The 14,053-nt window shown below is 48.8% G+C and overlaps 1 protein-coding gene across 4 annotated transcripts in view; it reads right to left on the bottom strand.

Annotated features, from left to right (window-relative positions):
* The window catches only part of EREG (epiregulin), a 27,799-nt gene continuing 13,746 nt past the window's right edge, over positions 1–14,053 (bottom strand). For 3 of the 4 annotated variants that reach the window (XM_064711500.1, XM_064711498.1, XM_064711499.1), the window contains exons 2-6: positions 12,701–12,806; positions 2,256–2,339; positions 1,986–2,109; positions 1,275–1,421; positions 1–413 (exon numbers count right to left, since the gene is read on the bottom strand). In XM_064711500.1, the coding sequence (XP_064567570.1) occupies positions 353–413; positions 1,275–1,421; positions 1,986–2,109; positions 2,256–2,339; positions 12,701–12,767 (483 nt within the window). In that variant the 5' untranslated portion in view covers positions 12,768–12,806 and the 3' untranslated portion in view covers positions 1–352. Of the gene's footprint in view, positions 414–1,274; positions 1,422–1,985; positions 2,110–2,255; positions 2,340–7,714; positions 7,972–12,700; positions 12,807–14,053 lie in introns of those variants that run through there. The other variant, XM_064711501.1, reaches the window with a different exon arrangement.

Consider the following 14,053-nt stretch of genomic DNA (forward strand, 5'->3'; position numbering starts at 1 on the left):
TTTTGGCTTTGTCTAGAAGTTTTATTTCAAGGAATACAATTGCTTTGAGTATATTCACAAGAATAAATATAAAATTCTTCTCTCCAGAGCAAGAAGATGAGTTTTTATAAAAATATATCTCTATCCCAAAGAACCACCTAGGTGGGATTCCCTTTAGGAAATATTATTTAATAAAAAAATAAAATACTGAACATAAAACGCTTGACCTATGCTTATTGAATCACCAAACAATTGAAATTTTTTAAAGGTTATAAATATTGTAAATATTATTAACAAAAATAACATTTAAATAGACGTGTAGGCGCTGAGTCCATCCAGATGAACTGAACACTGCAGGAAGCCACAGCTTCTCCTATAGGGCACCAACTTCCTTGTATTCACTGGCGTTTGTCTGTCTCCTCTTGCTGCGGTACCTGGAGTAGAAGACAGAAATGTCAGTTCTGGAAAGCCAGTTGCTTTTGGGGAGTGATGGGGAGTGGGAGCAAAGGAAAGAAGGAAAAAAGCTGTACCAGCTCCTCACATTTGTTTAAAATCTCTAGCAGCTGGGCTCTCTCTGTGCTCATTTCCAGGTCTGACTTCATTTGAATGCAGTCTCCTTTCTTGACCCTTCACTGACAATTCCACATCTGCATTAAAGTCTTCCTGCTGGTACTAGGCTTGTCTTTGAGAAATCCTGCTGGTTACCATCTAGCTGCCTACCAGATCTGGGAAGCTGAGCTCTCCTTCTGGACTTGTTCCATCTCCTTAGCTCTCTGACAAATGCTTACCATTAGTTTTTAGGCTGGAGAAGGATTCCTGCTGCTTTGGATCTGTTCATGGAGAAGAGTACTGTCCTCCATGGTAAAGCTGATAAGGCAGTGCTCATAATGTCACACTCACAATAACCTACCAGATCAACAAATCAGCTGACAGAAATCCAGCTGCTCTTCTGCCCCTGATGTCTGAGGGAATGGCATTACCAATGAAAGAACTAGAATTTCCCTACTCCCTGTCTGCTCTCTGCTTGAGCTCAACACACCCTTTAAGCCAGATAGGAACCAGCCTACAGAGCCCCAGAGTGAACAGGCACTGGGAGTGCTGCTGCCTGGCCTGCAGCCGGGCCTGTGCCACGCTGCCAGCACGCTGCCTGCCCTAAGCGCCTCAGGCGCAGCTGAGCGGGGCTGTGTGCGGAACTGCCCGGAGAGTGAGCTGCTCCAGGCTACCCGGGGGCTCAGAGGATGCCTGCCACCCCCAGCTGGCCCAGCCTCCTGAGCCACCAGGAGCACGAGTCTCACCTTCTGCAGACGTAGTAGGCGGCGAGGGAGAGGGCAGCGAGGAAGAGCAGGACCACGATGACGGTCAGCGCCACATACTCCTTGCTGAGGGGCTGCCGCACCAGCTCCGAGTGCACACAGCGGACCCCCGAGAAACCCACGTCACACCTGAGGGGACAGAGGCACAGTCACACATGCAGCACCGGAGTTACACCTCAGCAGCTCACAGAGCATCCCAGGTTGCTGGCCTGCTGTTTCCTCAGGGACCAAACACTTAAACTGATGTAACTCAAGGCCACGTGGCCCTAGAGACGACTGCAAATTGTTCAGGTAAACGAGCAATACCGCTAAAAATGCCTAAAGCATCTTTATTTCATAGGTTGGATCAAAGGAGAGACCTTGGTGCTGTGCCTGAGCTCTGGATCTCATACTAGTATAAATACAGATGGACAGGGAAGCATATCAGAAAGAATGTCCCAAGTCTAAGCTGGGTTGGTCACTAATTTCAGGTGTCTGAGACTCTCACAGAGATCACTGGAGGCAGCACATGTGCTTAACACTGCTTTAAATGCAGCTGAGCATTACAGATGTGGTGCTCCTCTTCACTTTCTTGTGAGCATTTAATACTTGGCTGGATTGCTGTTTCAGCTAAGTGTCAATGGCAGCCAGAGCAAAGTCCACCTCAAAGCCCACCCCAGGGAGACCTGCAGGATGAGTGGGGCCTGTCCATACCTGCAGTAGTGCTCATCCAAGTCCACGATGTACACACACTGCCCATGGAAGCAGTAGTCCTTCATTTCAGGCTTGCATCTTGTTATCCCAACTTGGGCCACACGTGGGCTGTTCTCTGTCTGGACTGCAAAGATATTTCGTTAGCGCCTCAGGATGTGGGCAATGCTGCTCAGAGAAAAATGACTCCCAAGGGCACCTCAGTGAGGCTGCCAGCCCAAGTAAGATGGGAACCAAAGACCTGGTATTTACACAGAGCTGTGCAGTACTTACTGAGTGCTGTTGTGCAGTTCTCCATTTCACCAGGCCCACATAATGGGATCACTGTTGTGCCCAGGACTGCTTGCAATAGGTAACCTAAAAGACAATAAAAACAGCAGTCAAAACTAGATGTATTTTGAGTTAAGTGTTTAAGCTGCTGTAGTAATTAATGCAAGAAGAACAGAAGCTTCTCATCATGGTGGGAAAGACCTGTGGTTGAAAGCTGAAAAACTACAGGTCTGAGTGATGTGCTGCCTACATTATATACGGCAGCCGAAAGAAACATCTCTGAAATGCAAACTTATAATGCAGAACAAAAAGATTCAACAGAAACCTGGTGTCTGTGACCACCTCTCGCCCTCACTGTGAGTGAAACTGGGCAGGAACAGGCTTGGAGAGATTATGGGGAGAGGCAGGAATTAGGCCATTTGATGATTATGTTAGGTTTCTGACTGGTCTGGCATGGCACCTGTGCAAGGGAAATAGCCAGGCTTCCACAATTAGGCATGACAGTCCAGCACTCATCACAGGAGGAGTCCTTTTGCTGATCAAAATCAAGATATCCTTGACTCACAACAGCCCACAGGAAGAGAATTTCCTAGGAATCTGCAAGTCAGTGCAGCTGGTGACTGAGCACACCAGGTCAGTGCTGAGCCAGGTTCAGCACCCCACCACTGGCTTCAGAGACCACAAACTGCTCCAGGTAGGCTTAACACAAAAGCTGCTCTTTACCAGCAAAGAACTTGCTCAGCCCTCTCCTTGCTGAAGACAGCTGAAGGGCTGGACAGTTCCTGCACTGACACTCCTTTGGAAGTTCCTTGCTGAAAGGCCCGCTTGCAAAGCCACTAACATGAGATACCAAACACTCCTCATCTGCCCATGGGCTTGGAGAGGTTACTGACCACTTTATGGACCCTGGGCCACTGTTACCTAGCAGAATACCAGAAGAAACAGGCACAGCTTTCAGCTGTTCCAGTAGTTAAATGAACATTTGCAAGCAGGATTGGAAAGCCAGCACAGGTGCCTGTAGTTTTACAGTGAGTCCATGAGGAATAGTGAATATCTGACCTGGCTGGCCATGAAATCCACCTGGCTAAAACTCCTGCTGTGGTCACAAATTAACCTGCTCATGAACTGCTTAGTCATCAGCCCCATTCCACGGAAGTCTGTAATTTGTGTCTTTGGGCTGTTTGCCTCTATTAACTTGTCAGGTCATGCATGTCTAATGGAGGGAGTGTGCCTCCATAATTTCCCGATCATTCTAATTCAACTCCAGTTATTAGAAAGTGTCATTACATCTCAGGGTTAAATCTAGCAGTGGTAATTTATGGGTTTCCGGCACCTCATCTACTTCTGGGTGATAGGTAGGCTTCCTTTATCCTTCATTCCAGCTACACACCAAAGCAGCTGGAATATCTAAGAGGGATGGGGCCTCTTCCTGTGTTTGCATTTTTAAAAACATCATTCCTCCTTCTTACCTCCCTCTGCAAAGCTAATAAACCAGATTTCCACCAAGCTCTAGAAGAAAGAACAAAGCCCAGGTCCCCCAGAGCCAGAGCAACAGTAACAGGTCCATGATGCCAGCACCTGCACCAGCTGGAGACTCCTGTGCCTCCTACTGGCATGACTCAGCAGGACCTGCCTTTACTTCCAATGGGGCAGGACATGCAAGTTTACTTTCAGGGTGGGATTTTCTTTTTTTAAGCAGCAGTGTGCTCACTGTAGATTGCCTCAGCAGCAGCAGTTTAACATCTCTGTGAGGCCCATCTGAGTTGCTAAAACATAAGTTCAAGTGTGTAAAAGGAGAGCCACCAGCTGTCAGACAGGCAGCCCAGGGACGTGGGGTCCCAAAAGATGCTGGAAAAAGATTTAGCAAGCCAGTTCTTCTTCCCAGGGCCTAGGGGGACATTTGAGGAGTGCTCCATGGACTAAGCTGCTCCCTTGTAAGGGAGGAGCTACGGTACAAGACAGCAGTGTCCGACTAAGGACACATCATGTCACAGAAAGAATTTAAGACAGAAATGAAAAAAAGTCAAGGCTACACCTGCCAGAGGTACCTGAGATACCCACTTGTTAAGCAGATGGATTAAGCCAGCTGAGGATCTCATGCAGCCTACACATTTCTGTCACAGTTTGCTCGCTTCCTTGACCTGGGCATAACACCAGCAGCTGCTTTTTAAGCTGGAGTTCTCAGCTGGAGACTTAGCAGAACCTGGCTTTCACATTTGAGAAAACTCCAACCAAAAGGTCCATGGAAGAGACAGGTTACCTCTCCTCTTGGCTCCAGAAAGGAGCATGGCTTTCCAGTTAAAGGCTACAACTCAGACATCTATGGGGCACAAATTAAAAATAACCTCCTCCTCCAACACTGCCCAAGGGCTTTCCCAGTCCCAGCCATGTGCAGGTGCCTCCTCCACCTGATTGCAGACTGCAGGGCCGGAAAGGCTGGACTGCAGGTGTGGATATTTGCTGACACCCAGCAGTATTTGCTGCTTTTGGGCAAAGTTCTTCCTGTTCTGCACTGCTCTGTTTTGCCCTTTCCCCCGTGCACATATTTCCCCTCTGACATCACCGGGAGGATAAGGGATTCGCACACAGCCCTGGCAAAGGAGAGCCTTTCCCAGGATATTTATCAGATGATGCATACTAAACACAGCACCTGGGAGAGGTTATATTTTTATTCCTTCACTGTTCATTAAGCAAACACAGGGTACAAGATAAGAGTAATTAGGTGGTGGATTTTCGTCTGTGTCTTGCATTAATGTGAGTGTTACAAATTGTATTCCTACATCATAATCCCATCCAGCTTCACAGATATTCCTGCAAGGTTCACACTGACAGCACTCATTGGAACAGGAATAATGTTGCTGCTGCTTACTTGTCCTTCCATGAGGGAAGAAAGGAAAATAAGGGCCAGTGACCAAATGCCTTCATTTCCTGCAATCTCCATCAGAGATTACCTACAAGGCTTAATCATCAGTTTGCCCACTGTGAGCCAGCCGTAGTTTCCAGTGGCAGGATGACTGCCAAGGATGAAGGATGCACAGGCAAGATACACTCAACTGAGGACTGCTCTGTGGAGGATTTATACTTGGGGAACTGTCAAGTTTCTGAGAGCTCAATCATTATTTGAGTTGCCTTTGTCTGTCACTGAGATTGCCAGTCCTGTACTAATTCACCTGAATGGTGCTACCTCCCATTTGGCATCTCTATGGTCTCTCTGCCACTGCAGCAGCACCTATACCCTCCCCATGGGCTGCACTTCCAAAGTAGAGGTGCCCAGGTGACACATACCTGAAGGATCTCAGCCCTTTTTAACTGCAAAGACAGACCAAGGTGCATCCCTACCACTTGATTTTGGATATCCAGGGGATGTCTTCACTGTCTTCTGTCTTCTTTGGGCAAACCAAGCGGGAACATGGAAGCTACCCAGTCTGTCCCACTGGCTTTGTGAGCATCCCTACTACCACTGTTTAATTCCAGAGCCACAGACTCACAGCTGTGGATGTCCAGGATCAGGTCACAGCAGCTCTAAGGCAGCCCTGGAAATACCAGTCTATCATGGGAAAACTGGTGCTCCAAAACTGCTACAGGCCCACAGGATCATCTTCACCATCGTGCCAGGACTTACCCTTGGGCAGAGATAATGCAGTTATGTGCACCCCATCATCCCAGTAGTGCTCCCATCCCTCTGGAGACCTACACACCAGTGATCTTACTCAGGCGCTGCCCCTGTGCCTCAGCCACACTGCTTCCCACCTCCTGCGTGGGGCTGAGGTCCCTATGCCACAAAAGCAGCAATCCCTTATGACTTCCAGCCAGACACATCGGCCACTAACACTTGCCCCATCCTCAGATGCAGCAGCCTTTATGCTGAGCCAGTTTGCTGAGAGCCAGGAGAATGTGACACAGGAAAACATAGGGACAGCAGGTCCTGGAACTGTCCAGTGAGTCCGAGGTCCAACTCCTGCCTTCCCCTCTGAGTGGGCATTACAGGGAGCACAAGGGGATCAGTGCCGAGGCTCCTGCAACAACTCCCACAAAAGGCAGGTCCCCAGCTTGTCCCCACCATCACCACATCCACATGTGGCTGGCATAGCACCGTGTCCCCTCAGGAGCGAGAGACATCTCTATCTCACCACTCCCTTGCTGCTGTCTCCAAGCCCACCATAGCCAGGAAATGAACCTGGCAAGGAGACTGTCACTTCAGTACGGCTTCAGCCATTCAGCAGGGAACCTCCTCCAGTCTGGCATAACACCAGTGCCAGTCTTCCCAGAAGCACCAAGTTCTGCTTACAGTCCTGCTCTGGGAGGGGAAGGCAGTAAAGTGCTCATAGCAGCTGTTATGATGGCACCTAGCTATGACTAACCCATCCCTTACTATTAGATGTTGTGCCTGCCCCGGAAACAAAGAAATTCATATACAGATCCATGAAGACATACCAGTTCCTACCAGTGTAATTTTTGTGCAAAGCATGGCTGACTCACAGACTACAAGACGTTTAGCCTGCTGTCCTGACAACTGAGATGCTGTGCAGCAGCTGCTCCATCAATTGTTATGGAAAGACCCAGCTAAGAGGAAAGACACAAACTCATACTGCAGTGGGCTCAGAAGGGGAGGAAAACATCCGTCCCAAAAGAGAAGTGTTGGGAACTGAGTTTGTCCATCAACTACGACCTCGAGCCCAATCTCCTGAGTGTGAGAACCTGCTTTGTTATTAAAGCAAGGTGTGAGTGTGCCAGGTCTCAGGACCTGCTGCCCACAGAGCTCAAGTTGCCCAGCAGGGTCAGCTCTCAGCAGTCATCACCTGTCACTGCCAGCACCCCATGGAGGTGTGTGACAAGGATCAGCTCTTGCATCACAGCACACCCAGGCCCCAGGACTCTTGATGTTCTAAGGATACACGTGTTCACTTGAGACTTTCAGGTAGCTTATGTCATACAATGGAGTAACACACTCCCAGCGAGGAGGTGGAGAAGTGTCAAGCAGAAGGAGGCCACAACCTGTTTTGTTATGATCAGGAAGTCTCTGCTGCTGTGAGGATTCACCCACTGAACTCACCCAGAGCATGGCCCGGGAAAAGGCAGCAGGACCAGGCTACAAACAGGACAGGTCAAGGTGAAAGTGAAAAGATTGCACTGAGAGCAGAGCTGGTGAGAAGGGAAAGAATGTCCACCTTCACTCAGTCACAGGACACACCTGGGCATCGCATAAGCAACAAAACATCCTGTAAGAATACACCACAGTGTGCTGTGTGCTCCACTCCTCAGCTCATACAATCCACCCGGGTACACCTGTCAGCGCCCGGGACTTCATCTCGGAGAGAAACGCATCAGCCTCACCTGAAGGCAACCTGAACGTTATGCTCTGACGCAGATATCCCAGCAGCCAAAGAATGCCCCAGCCCCAGGACGCAGCACCCGATGCCCTCCCAGCCCTTGCCCGCGGGAACGGGGACCTCGCCGCTTACCGAGGAAGAGCAGCAGGCTGCGGGCCCACAGGCAGCCGGCGTCCATCGCCCTCGGTGCCCGGGGAGCAGAGGAGGCGGCAGGGAAGGAGGCGGCACGGAAGGAGGTGGCAGGGAAGGAGGCGGCAGGGAAGGAGGCGGCGGCGGCGGCAGGAGCGGCGCAGCGCTGTGCAATCGCCCGGCCGGCCGGCAGCACTTTTATGTGCCCACGGAGAGGCGGAGCCCGCTGCAGTGACACCGCTGACACCGCCCGGCCGGGGCAGCGGCTCGGCTCGGCCTCCACGCTTCCTGCCCCCCGCCCTCGGCCGCCCCCTGCTCTGCCCGCGGGCCGTGCCCCGACCGTGGGCAGCGACAGCATCCCCGGCCCGGCTTGTCCCAGCCATTTGCCCGGAGCAGGGGGCAGCTCTGCCCACTCCGGCCGTCGGCTGGTGCCCGGGTACATTAGGTGTCCCTGGTTCCAGCAAGTAGCACTGCAAATAGTACCTGGGGCCGTAAAATTACTCGAGCCCTCTGAGCAGTCTAGCCCATGCGCTGACTTCCCGGGGCTGTGGATGCCTACGGCACAACCTCGGGACCGCTGCCTCTGCTTGCTTTCAAAGCATCCATCCTGGATTCTTTGAAATGGAAAGAGGCCCTGCAGACCCAGAGCCAGCTGCCCAGGTAGCCCCTGCCAGCACACAAGGGACCACTGGGTCATTGCGTTGCCATGAACAGCACCTGTGCCTAAACCAAGGGTTGGGAAACACCCCAGGGTGGGCAGCTGGAAACTTGCTGGGCAAATCTCCCACTTCCTGGCATTTCTGAAGTGACCCTCAGCAGCTGCCAGGGAACTCCGGAGCTAGGGGCAGAAATGGCTTATTAGGTTACAGCACAGGTACCAGGAATGCCAGCACCTCACCTGGCACCTGGGCTGGCCACAATGGTCTTGAGCTCAGGGGATGTGTTTGCCATGTTTCCCCTCCAGCCCCTGGCTCACCACAGCCCAACAGCACCACAGTCCAGGCAGTTCCTGGAAGCAACATCTCTATCAGTTATAAGATCCTTGAAAGAGCAGCCAACAGCTACTTTTTAAAAAATTCCTTTCAAGCCTGCTGTTGAAGCCCACGCACTCTGTTGCTATATTAGGCAAGACCTCATTCAGCAGTTACATCCCAACATCAGGTGAGCGAGGGATCCCATCCACCAAATCCCTACTGCACGCATTTGCCTAAAATGTGAAGTGTGTTTCATCTCAACAAGCTGCTGAGAGCAATGATGGTTTACTCCTTTTCCTTTTAAAGGAGAAATCATCTTTCCCTGCCTTACCGCTCTCCATAAAGGCACATCGATACCCAGTTTATTGTGGCACTGATAAGCCTATCTCACACTGAAAGGAATCCGAGAATTGACACTGAGCTGCACTGCACCAGCTGGTAACTCAAGTGTCCCTAGTTTCTCTGTTTTATAAGCAGTTATTGATACTAATATTGAAGAGAGGTAGCTGTAGAAGATATACTGCAGATACTGCAGAATGCAGATATACTGGACACTGCAGAATTCCATATTCCACAACTCTATGTTCAGAATGCAGTTCTAAGGAGTGAAGACATTCATTCAGGGGGCTGCAATAGATCTGGTACTAACTAATAATACTCCTTATTTTCGGATCATTTTCTTAGGTTTACAGTGGCATGGAGATACTGAAGTGAAAAAAGGCAGTGTGTTGCTACAGAATTGTGTGTCAGCACCACTTATTAATTACCTAAGTGGTATGAGAGTTGGCAAGATAAAGTAATAAAGCTCGGTGTGAAAGTAGCATTTAGAAGGATGCCCTCCCCAGCAAGTGTTTCATGATACAGTTGGAATCTTTTTCTAAGTCCCCTTTTTTCCCCTCTAATGAGTCATGCCATGTAGATGGTGTCTTTTTTGATGCCGCATGACTGTTTTTGTTGCTTCCTTAATTTGTGCTGATCCCCCTTATTAAGGATTTTATTGTCTGCTCTTTCAGGGATCATAATGAGTAAAGGAAGGAATTGCAATTATTAGCAACCTGTTTCTGTGTGTGGGCTTACAGATGCCTTAAAAAGCAGCATCACCGAAGAACTTCCACTTTATAATTAATTTTACCCTTAAATTCCTGCATGATTTATCCTCTGAAGGGCAACATTTAATTATAGTCCTGTACCGGTACCCAGATACCAAGTAACGCTGACACAATTGGAGCAATTCATTGGAATTTCCTCTTTCAGATCTGAATATGTGGAAAACAAGTATCACGGACACATCTTTGTTTCACCTTTCTGTAATGTGCTTTGTTTCACAGTGCCTGATTTCGCATCCGGCATCCCCGCGTGCGGCTTTCACCATCCCCTCCTCCACGTGGAGGATGCCTCCTGGGGTAAGGCTGGCACGCACCTTAACAGCCAGTTTTCCAAGAGGCCTTGCAGCATCAATGGGGTCATTGTAAGGCAGGCTCGTTGCATCCCACAGGTGCCGGTAGGAGCAACAAGTCTGTGCAATGCTGGGAGGCAGCGCTGGTTGGGCAACAGAGCATCACGGGTGCATCGCCGCTGCTGCTGGCCTCGATTCCTGCCGGGGTGAACCGGCACGCCCAGGGCAAGGCACCCCGGGATCTGTGCCCTTTGGCATCCCACCAGTGTGGGGTGCATTCACCACCCCTGAATGCTTCGACATTTAGGGATTTTTTTCTTTACAAAGTGTAACAAGGATATGAGGAAGTACCTCAAGAATTTGTGCGAAAGAGTTGCTTGCTTTTATTACCTTGCACTGCCTTAATAACCACCTTTAAAAGAAATCTCTCTTTACAAAGTACAGAGGCTCAGTTGAAGTGCTTGCTTCAGCTTGTGTCAGTCCTTGCTAGGTCTCAAGCATTCACCTCCCCCTCTGGGACAGAGCAGCAGATTCACAGCAGTGATTATTTCCCGGGTACTGACTGAGCCTTGTCTGTCAGTGCATCCATCAGTGATGAGGCACTGCACTTTCTATGAACAACATGCCCTTTTTGATTTAAAGAGGAAAAAACACAGATGAAATGTATATTTTTCTGTGGTGACTCGCTGTAGAATACATGTTTTCACAGCAATGAACAGCCACTTTATCTGTGCGTTTTTACATACTTAAAACCATACATGGTGAGTGTCTGTACCACTTACTTTAGCTGCCTTCTGTAGGGTTTGTACCTGGTTTTATGCATTGCTGCTGTGGGCATAGATCTGCCTTGGTTTCATCTCCTGAAAACAAGATAAATTTGCAGAATCAACATATTTTCTTGCTAGAAAGTACTTTTGCAATGGAAAGAATATCATTCCTAGCCTTGCACTGATGCACTCACCACTGTTCCACAAAGTAACAAAGAGCAGCAATTTTGTAAATTCTTGGGAAAATCATCTAGAATTTTTCAAACAGCATGAGTGCACATGTCAGTACATCCGTTAGCAGACTTACATAGAGCAAGCTTTCATTGCACAAAATGAGAGGTGCTCAAGAAATACTCTCAGTAGGTCAGACATCAACTGGAATGCACTTCAATCTTGACAGCACTTTCATTTGAACTACCCAAGGTTAATATAAAGTTCCCAAAGGGATATAAAAGGCAAGTAGATGTGCAATTGGAATCACACTTCAGTGGTGGGCTTTGCAGTGCTGGGGGGAATGGTTGGACTCTGATCTTAGAGAGCCTTTCCAACCCAAAAGATTCCATGATTTTGTGAAAATCATAAATGGTAAAAATCTCGAGACTCATGGGAACATGCCCTTAGGACAAATGCCCTAAGAAGGGAAAGTATTTTTAACTGGAATACGTAGACGCAACTGGCTGGAGGAAATGGAGTAGAGAAAAACCTTGAGCCAAATTACTCCGTTTAAAGGTCAGATTCAAATTTGCCGTGAATGCAAGGGATGAATTAAACAACCACTCTCTCCTATAAACTATGAGAGTTCAAATTCTGCACCCAGGGCTGAAAGTGGCCAATGCCTCTTCCTGTAAACACAGCTCGAGGTCAAAGTTACTGGACAACAAAGATGCTGTGCTATTAAAAATAAAGAACAATTCCCCAAATTCACTGACTTCTTTACCAACTTCTTGGGTCAGCATAAACCAGCAATTTAAAAAAGAAAGGAAAAAAACCACCCAAGCAGCTAATTCTCATCCATCTCAGAAGATGGCATTGAAAAGGGAGACAGGTCTCCCAGTTCATGCTGCATTCCTTCCTAAAGGGCAGTTTTTAAAACTTCATTCTCCTGGCTTGTATGACTTTGCCATTACTCTCCCCTGGGCAAATCCTAAATGCCTCAACGCATCTCACGGACAGCAAGAGCTTCTTAACGCTCAGCTGGTGATTTCCCTTTCCTAATTACAGCTCCACGCTGAGTGATTTCTTAGCCTCTGAGGGGTTGAAGCCTTTCTAATTTGTGGAGTCTTTCCATGGTTTTTGCCTTTACTTGGTGATAAACAAACTCATGCCCTTGCTGAGAGTGGTATCAAGCCAAGTCCTCCCCAATATCACTGTCCCTATTATATATTAATTGTTTCTCCTTGTTTTGGCTGAACTGTTTACAACAATTACATAGAACAGAATAATAGAAGAACAAAGCCTGAAACAAAGGGGATTTCCCCACAGCATGTACTAGGTTGCAAGCAAGCTGGGAGAACACCAGCCCCCTACCCATGAGTCCTGTGTGCTGTTCTGTCCATCAGCAGCTCTTTTGAGTTTATTAAGTCATCTCTTCCACAGAATTTCTTGTTCTCCAGGACAAGGATTAACCACTGAGAGGAAGAACACATGCAGAGGTGAAGACTGCCTTCTCTGACAAGTCACCATGTGCACACAGGGGAGCATCATTCATGCCTCTGATCAGTGGCCAGTGGAACTGAAATTCCTACATGGCAGGATGCCCCTATGGCCCACCCACCCGATGGCTCTGCCCAGAGACAGACATCCCCCTCAGGACAGTGAAATGACGGCAAGCCCACTGCAACAGGGAACTCACCAGCTGCTCTCAGGTTTTCTGCACAGCAGTCTCTCCTAGCTGTGGGCTCTCCATCTCGACCTTCCATGCCTCTCCTGCACCTCCCATCAGGACAGCTGGTGCCAGCCTGGGGAAGACAAGAGGAAGACACTGTCAGTGAGAAGCACACACCTGCTGAAGCACAGCACCAGCCTCTAAGGCCTGTGCTAAAGCCTGAGCAATATGTGCTGCACACACACCATAAGTAGAGCCCCTGACTCTTCACTGCTCCATCTGGGAAGCCTGGCTGTCACAGGCCCTCAGCTGCATTGGTTTCAATCCCTTTGGCAAGTTTATTTTGGCCCTTGATAAATATTTTGCTCTTATACCTCAAGCATATATGAGCAGAGGAAAGGCTGACTAGCAGGCTGTTCCCTGCCTGTGCTGGGCCTGCTGAATCCAAAGCGGCACCGAGCTGTGACTCACCCCAGGCCCTGCTCCACCACTGGCACTTCAGCTGTCCACAGACTCCACGTTTTGGCTGCAGCACAGCAGTGACTGTCACCTGCACGCCAGCCATGCACACGGGAGCTGGGGCACACTGGCAGGAGCAATGTGTCATTAAGGATGATGGAGTAAACAGCAATCCACCTGAAACCAGCTCAGCCAGCACATGTTCCAGAAACCAAATCTAGGAAAGAGCCACAGGTCTCTGGTGTATTTGTTTGGCCTGGTAACTGGCACTAAGCACTATAGCAGATGCACTTAGTGGAATTCCCCCATCCACTAGCATTATGGGACACTCCCACTACTGTTCTGATAATTACTGTTAATCATTACTGTTACTGAAGTGACCAAAAAAAAAAAAAAAAAAAAAAAAAAAAAGAGGCTGTGAGGATCAGGCCTTTATTGTGCTGGCTGTTGTCATGCAGAGGTGATGAGACAATCTGCCCTAGGGAGCCCATAAACACAGGTGCCCAAATCACTGCTGTAGTCATGTTTCAAACTAGGACACTGTGGCCCCCAATGAAGATCTCCTACAACTCCAGCAAAAATAATCCCTCCAGCTCACATCAGCTGGGAGCCAGGCTGGATATTATGCTCTCTGCCTATGGGTAGATGCAGATAGAAGGGAAAGAAGCTGATCAGGAATACCTTGACGTAGCAACACCCAACAAGACATTTCCATTCGGTGTTTTCCCTCACTGGGCTCAACCTGCTATAAAATCCATATTCTTTGATCTCCAATGAATTCAATACCACCAACTCTTGAGAGTCCATGAGTCACACGGTATGTGGAAACCTCTGGGGTTTGGTTTGGGAATGACCAAGACTACGAGAAATCATCTAGTCACCCTCTCCTCCCATCAATGATCTGAGCATCATCTCAGGTAT

The sequence above is a fragment of the Zonotrichia leucophrys genome, chromosome 4 (assembly GCF_028769735.1).
Source record: "Zonotrichia leucophrys gambelii isolate GWCS_2022_RI chromosome 4, RI_Zleu_2.0, whole genome shotgun sequence".
In the NCBI taxonomy this organism is placed as follows: Eukaryota; Metazoa; Chordata; class Aves; order Passeriformes; family Passerellidae; genus Zonotrichia; species Zonotrichia leucophrys.